This window comes from Sprattus sprattus (assembly GCF_963457725.1).
Source record: "Sprattus sprattus genome assembly, chromosome: 21".
Taxonomy (NCBI): Eukaryota; Metazoa; Chordata; class Actinopteri; order Clupeiformes; family Clupeidae; genus Sprattus; species Sprattus sprattus.
This window is the reverse complement of record NC_137919.1, coordinates 10,107,215-10,114,714: the sequence shown is the minus strand read 5'-3', so window position 1 is coordinate 10,114,714 and position 7,500 is coordinate 10,107,215. Positions and strand designations below refer to the sequence as shown.

The window sequence follows — 7,500 nt, the reverse complement described above, 5'->3', positions numbered from 1 at the left end:
TGACCCGGACGTCATGCCAGGCGTTGTCGTTGAACTTGCCGTTGACCGGCTCCACCAGCGCCTCGAAGGCGCCGGAGCCCAGGTTGATGACCAGCCAGACGGCGCCGCTCTTCAGGGACAGGTTGACGTAGTCGGCCGACTTGCCCGTGTGCAGCATCAGGCCGTTGCGCTGCAGCGTGCGAAAGGAGAGCGTGATCTCGTCCGTGCTGCTCTGGATGGGCGTCAGCGACAGGTCGTAGCAGAAGAACTCGTTCCCCTTGAAGGTGGCCACCGATTCTTCCCTCCCTGGAAGAAGGGGAGAAGGAGGGAGAGAGAGATTGAAGGGTTGATGAAGGGTTTTACACTCCGTTTTTTAAAACTAGGGAGAATATATTCAGTGTTGCTGCATCCTCTAGTTTGTGCATAATTTAGTGTTGCATTTGCAAACTTTATACACGGTATGTATTGTTATATCAGACAAATTCATTAGAAATGCAGAAATGTGTTTCTTGACAGCAATATTTTGATTTTGAGATAGATAGATAGATAGATAGGTAGATTGATAAAGGGATAGAGAGATAGATAGATAGATAGATAGATAGATAGATAGATAGATAGATAGATAGATAGATAGATAGATAGATAGATAGATAGATAGATAGATAGAGAAAGGGATAGAGAGGTGGCAGGAGCCCCTGGGACAGACTGCAGTTGATGTGATAAAGGTGACAGAGTACACTGGTTTACCCCATAAGCTGAATCCACTCAAATCTTTCTATTTCTAATCAGCACTGGACTAAAGAACATTCTAGGCATACTGGGTCCCAGCATGTTCCAATAACAGAGCACCGTCTCTGCTATAGCGGGGATCCTAAACACATAGGGCCCTATCTTGCCGATCAGAAACGCAAGTAGGACGGCGCCAAGCGCAAGTAGCTGTGTGGGCGGCTCTATGGCGCAGTTGCTATTTTAACGGCGGAAAAAACACACTTGCGTCCAGCGCAAGTGTCAAAAGGGTTGGTCCAAAGGAGGTTACTCAGCCAGAGGTGTGGTTTGGGCGTAATATGCAATAAACCAATCGGAGCGTCATTTCACATTCCCTTTAAGAGCGAGAAGCGCATAGTCCATAGCGGCTTGTTATTTTGATGGCGGAATTACCTGGTGGAAGACCGGAGAAGTTCACAGCCGAGGAGACCGACGTGAGATTTACACCAATTTTTTGGCAAGCCATATATAATTACAAGGAAAATAAAGTATTTACCACTTGAGGAAATCAGTGTGAAATCCATATCCAAGATATTTTAAAAATAAGCATACATGTAGCCTACACATTGACCCAAATGATTCAGGTTAATTGAAGCTGCGTGACATTTGATTTATTGTATGGCTTTGTAAAAAGCCGGGAGATAGATATATATGGGGATGCGAGAAACCCTCCAAAAGTAAGCAAAGTCAAGCAAGCATGTCAAGATATTGCCGTGATTGTTTCTGCAACGGGGCACCCGAAAACGTTGCTATACGCTATAATGACGTCCGGAGACGTGGGACATCCAAGCTGGAAGGTAACACACGTTCTCGTGCCTTCACGGGAGGTGGATCTGCCTCGACCCAGGATCTGACGGCAGCAGAGGACATCGCCACGTCTACCCTCACGCCTGAGAGCGTGCAGGGATTTGGGGGCATGGAAATCGGCACCCAAGCCACTGCACCAGCTGACCAAACCCAAGGTACATAAATAAAGTCCACATACACAGAGATGAGTTTACAAGATTTATAATAATACTGGCATTAAATAAATGCAACAAAGCCATACAATAAATCAAATGTCACGCAGCTTCAATTAACCTGAATCATTTGGGTCAATTGTGTACGCTAGATGTATGCCTAGTTTTTAAATGTCTTGGATACGGATATCACAATGATTTCCTCATGTGGTAAATACTTTATTTTCCTTGTAATTATATATGGCTTGCCAAACAATTGGTGTAAATCTCTCGTGAAGACGACAGAAGTAAAGTGTAGCCTACAGGTCCTATACTGTGCGGGCAAGCACATGCGCCCTTAAAATAGCGTTCTGAATACGCGTTACAGACTTTAGACATTGCGCCTCACATTAGACCAGCTTTTTTTTGGTCAATGGCGCACGGCGCACGGCGTTGTTTTGAAAACTGCAAAATACCACTTGCGCCAGAGAAACGCCTTCTCTGTTCCGCCCCCGCCCATGTCGACGCAAGTTCATTTCGAAGCGGACCTCTGGAGGGAAAATCGCGCTGTGCGCCGGGTGCAAGATAGGAATGATACTTGCGTCGGTGACAATGTCACTTGCGCTGGGTGCAAGATAGGGCCCCTAGTGTCAATCTCTAATAGACCCTGAACACATAGTGTCCATCTCTGCTATAGCAGGGAACCGGAACACATAGGGCCCTATCTTGCCGATCAGAAACGCAAGTAGGACGGCGCCAAGCGCAAGTAGCTGTGTGGGCGGCTCTATGGCGCAGTTGCTATTTTAACGGCGGAAAAAACACACTTGCGTCCAGCGCAAGTGTCAAAAGGGTTGGTCCAAAGGAGGTTACTCAGCCATAGGTGTGGTTTGGGCGTAATATGCAATAAACCAATCCGAGCGTCATCTCACATTCCCTTTAAGAGCGAGGAGCGCATTGTCCATAGCGGCTTGTTATTTTGATGGCGGAATTACCTGGTGGAAGACCGGAAAAGTTCACAGCCGAGGAGACCGACGTGAGATTTACACCAATTTTTTGGCAAGCCATATTTAATTACAAGGAAAATAAAGTATTTACCACTTGAGGAAATCATTGTGATATCCATATCCAAGATAGGCATACATCTAGCGTAGCCTACACAGTGACCCAAATGATTCAGGTTAATTGAAGCTGCGTGACATTTGATTTATTGTATGGCTTTGTAAAAAGCCGGGAGAAAGATATATATGGGGATGCGAGAAACCCTCCAAAAGTAAGCAAAGTCAAGCGAGCATGTCAAGATATTGCCGTGATTGTTTCTGCAACGGGGCACCCGAAAACGTTGCCGAAAACGCTATAATGACGTCCGGAGACGTGGGACATCCAAGCTGGAAGGTAACACACGTTCTCGTGCCTTCACGGGAGGTGGATCTGCCTCGACCCAGGATCTGACGGCAGCAGAGGACATCGCCACGTCTACCCTCACGCCTGAGAGCCTGCAGGGATTTGGGGGCATGGAAATCGGCACCCAAGCCAGTGCACCAGCTGACCAAACCCAAGGTACATAAATAAAGTCCACATACACAAAGATGAGTTTACAAGATTTATAATAATACTGGCATTAAATAAATGCAACAAAGCCATACAATAACTCAAATGTCACGCAGCTTCAATTGACCTGAATCATTTGGGTCAATTGTGTACGCTAGATGTATGCCTAGTTTTAAAATGTCTTGGATACGGATATCACAATGATTTCCTCATGTGTTAAATACTTTATTTTCCTTGTAATTATATATGGCTTGCCAAACAATTGGTGTAAATCTCTCGTGAAGACGACAGGAGTAAAGTGTAGCCTATAGGTCCTATACTGTGCGGGCAAGCACATGCGCCCTTAAAATAGCGTTCTGAATACGCGTTACAGACTTTAGACATTGCGCCTCACATTAGACCAGCTTTTTTTTGGTCAATGGCGCACGGCGCACGGCGTTGTTTTGAAACTGCAAAATACCACTTGCGCCAGAGAAACGCCTTCTCTGTTCCGCCCCCGCCCATGTCGACGCAAGTTCATTTCGAAGCGCGCCTCTGGAGGGAAAATCGCGCTGTGCGCCGGGTGCAAGATAGGAATTATACATGCGTCGGTGACAATGTCAATTGCGCTGGGTGCAAGATAGGGCCCACAGTGTCCATCTCTGCTATAGCCCAGACCATCTCTACTAGACCCTGAACACATAGTGTCCATCTTTGCTATAGCCCAGACCATCTCTACTAGACCCTGAACACATAGTGTCCATCTTTGCTATAGCCCAGACCATCTCTACTAGACCCTGAACACATAGTGTCCATCTTTGCTATAGCCCAGACCATCTCTACTAGACCCTGAACACATAGTGTCCATCTTTGCTATAGCCCAGACCATCTCTACTAGACCCTGAACACATAGGGCCCTATCTTGCCGATCAGAAACGCAAGTAGGACGGCGCCAAGCGCAAGTAGCTGTGTGGGCGGCTCTATGGCGCAGTTGCTATTTTAACGGCGGAAAAAACACACTCAGCCCATAGTGTCCATCTCTGCTATAGAGGGGATCCTGAACACATAGTGTCCATCTCTGCTATAGCCCAGACCATCTCTACTAGACCCTGAACACATAGTGCCCATCTCTGCTATAGGCCAGACCATCTCTACTAGACCCTGAACACATAGGGCCCTATCTTGCACCCAGCGCAATTGTCATTGTCACCGACGCATGTATCATTCCTATCTTGCACCCGGCGCACAGCGCGATTTTCCCTCCAGAGGCGCGCTTCGAAATGAACTTGCGTCGACATGGGTGGGGGCGGAACAGAGAAGGCGTTTCTCTGGCGCAAGTGGTATTTTGCAGTTTCAAAACAACGCCGTGCGCCGTGCGCCATTGACCAAAAAAAAGCTGTTCTAATGTGAGGCGCAATGTCTAAAGTCTGTAACGCGTATTCAGAACGCTATTTTAAGGGCGCATGTGCTTGCCCGCACAGTATAGGACCTGTAGGCTACACTTTACTTCTGTCGTCTTCACGAGAGATTTACACCAATTGTTTGGCAAGCCATATATAATTACAAGGAAAATAAACTATTTACCACATGAGGAAATCATTGTGATATCCGTATCCAAGACATTTAAAAACTAGGCATACATCTAGCGTACACAATTGACCCAAATTTTTCAGGTTAATTGAAGCTGCGTGACATTTGATTTATTGTATGGCTTTGTTGCATTTATTTAATGCCAGTATTATTATAAATCTTGTAAACTCATCAAACAATCTTGTAAACTCATCTGGACTTTATTTATGTACCTTGGGTTTGGTCAGCTGGTGCACTGGCTTGGGTGCCGATTTCCATGCCCCCAAATCTCTGCACGCTCTCAGGCGTGAGGGTAAACGTGGCGATGTCCTCTGCTGCCGTCAGATCCTGGGTCGAGGCAGATCCACCTCCCGTGAAGGCACGAGAACGTGTGTTACCTTACAGCTTGGATGTCCCACGTCTCTGGACGTCATTATAGCGTTTTCGGCAACGTTTTCGGGTGAAACAATTACGGCAATATCTTGACATGCTTGCTTGACTTTGCTTACTTTTGGAGGGTTTCTCGCATCCCCATATCTATCTCCCGGCTTTTTACAAAGCCATACAATAAATCAAATGTCACGCAGCTTCAATTAACCTGAATCATTTGAGTCAATGTGTAGGCTACATGTATGCTTATTTTTAAAATATCTTGGATATGGATATCACAATGATTTCCTCAAGTGGTAAATACTTTATTTTCCTTGTAATTATATATGGCTTGCCAAAAAATTGGTGTAAATCTCACGTCGGTCTCCTCGGCTGTGAACTTCTCCGGTCTTCCACCAGGTAATTCTGCCATCAAAATAACAAGCCGCTATGGACTATGCGCTTCTCGCTCTTAAAGGGAATGTGAAATGACGCTCGGATTGGTTTATTGCATATTACGCCCAAACCACACCTATGGCTGAGTAACCTCCTTTGGACCAACCCTTTTGACACTTGCGCTGGACGCAAGTGTGTTTTTTCCGCCGTTAAATTAGCAACTGCGCCATAGAGCCGCCCACACAGCTACTTGCGCTTGGCGCCGTCCTACTTGCGTTTCTGATCGGCAAGATAGGGCCCATAGTGTCCATCTCTACTAGACCCTGATCACATAGTGTCCATCTCTGCTATAGGCCAGACCCTGAACACACAGTGCCCATCTGAATGACAAAACGTGTATGTTTTGTGTTTGTTGAGTTGACTGTTTGGCAACATTAGAGTTTGTGTGGTTGTAAACATGTTTGTTGTTTTCATTGGGTGTATGTTTTGCTGTTTGCAGTAGAGTGTGTGTGGGTATGTGTGTTGTGTGTGTGTGTGTGTCTCTCTCTCTCTCTCTCTCTCTCTCTCTCTCTCTCTCTCTCTCTCTCTCTCTCTCTCTCTGTGTGTGTGTGTGTGTGTGTGTGTCAGTGAGTGTTTGTGTGTGTGTGTGCGTGTGTTGTTGCTGGCCGTTGCCTTGAGCCAGATGATTCATGGCGTCAATATGGGCCTGAGGTGGACTAGAGTAGCAAAGAGCAGCCAGAAAGAAAGGAACCCCCCCACACACACACACACACACACACACACACACACACACACACACAAACACACACACACACACACACACTCACACACACACACACACACACACACACACACACACACACACACACACACACACACACGTGCATGCGCCTCTAATGAGATCTGCAGAGGGATCTGGGGGGATCAGGGGAAGGAGCAGATTATAAATAAAGCCGTTTATCCCAGAGTAATATCACTACAAATCACAGCAATTCTTCCAGACATTTCCCCGGGGAGAGACAGAGCGAGAGAGAGAGACAGAGAGACACAGAGAGACAGAGAGAGAGAGAGAGAGATACAGAGAAGAAGAAAGAGAAACGAAGGGGGTAGATTGCATGCCATATTAGACGCGCGGATGCAGATACTGACACATTGGAGCTCCAATTACTTCCTCCCAGCATTTGTGATGTCATTTATGTAGCGAGTGTTTATTTATTGATGTGCTGGGCCTCTCTGTCCTCTATCCTCCACACGGAGCATGAAGCAGGCCTGTGAGGAGCCCAGAGGCTTCGGGATGCAAATATTAAGTCTGGGAGAATAGCTCGCCTCATTGAGTTACATTTGGGCGGGGAATTTATTACGTGCTGCAAGTTAGCGGAATTGCATGTGGACGGGAATTGCAAATACATTCTAAAGACATCAAACACACACACACACACACACACACACAGAGAGACACACACACACACACACACACACACACACATACACATACACATAGAGAGACAGGCACCGAGATCAGAAACGCTATTCTCTGAGGATACAGTACCTCAGAAATGAACTTCGGAAAACAAAAAAACATATTTATCATTTTTCCTTCTCTCTATATCTCTCTCTGAGATTGGAATTTAGTCTAATATCATGTTGAGATGATGAGACAGCACACCGACCCACACACACACACACACACACACACACACACACACACACACACACACACTAACACACACACTAACACACACACTGCTGCCGAAGCAGTATGAACAGAAGATGAGGCAAATGGAGCGAAGCAGCAATTTCCAATTAGGTTTTGAATGAAAAAAAAGAAAAAAAGAAACTATAAAAGATTGTTAACAGCAATGTGCTCATTTCCCTCTGATTTGCTCGAACCAGATAGTGCACAAAAGCTTCAAGCACACACACACACACACACACACACACACACACACACACACAC

At 46.1% G+C, this 7,500-nt stretch overlaps 1 protein-coding gene across 1 annotated transcript in view; it reads right to left on the bottom strand.

Moving 5' to 3' along the window:
• Positions 1-7,500, bottom strand: part of nrxn2b (neurexin 2b) — a gene marked incomplete at its 3' end in the record, with an annotated part of 685,387 nt that overhangs the window by 421,879 nt on the left and 256,008 nt on the right. The window contains exon 5 of the mRNA XM_080859771.1: positions 1-285. This exon is cut by the window's left edge and continues 17 nt beyond it. Coding sequence (XP_080715897.1) covers positions 1-285 — 285 coding nt within the window. The remainder of the gene's footprint in view (positions 286-7,500) is intronic.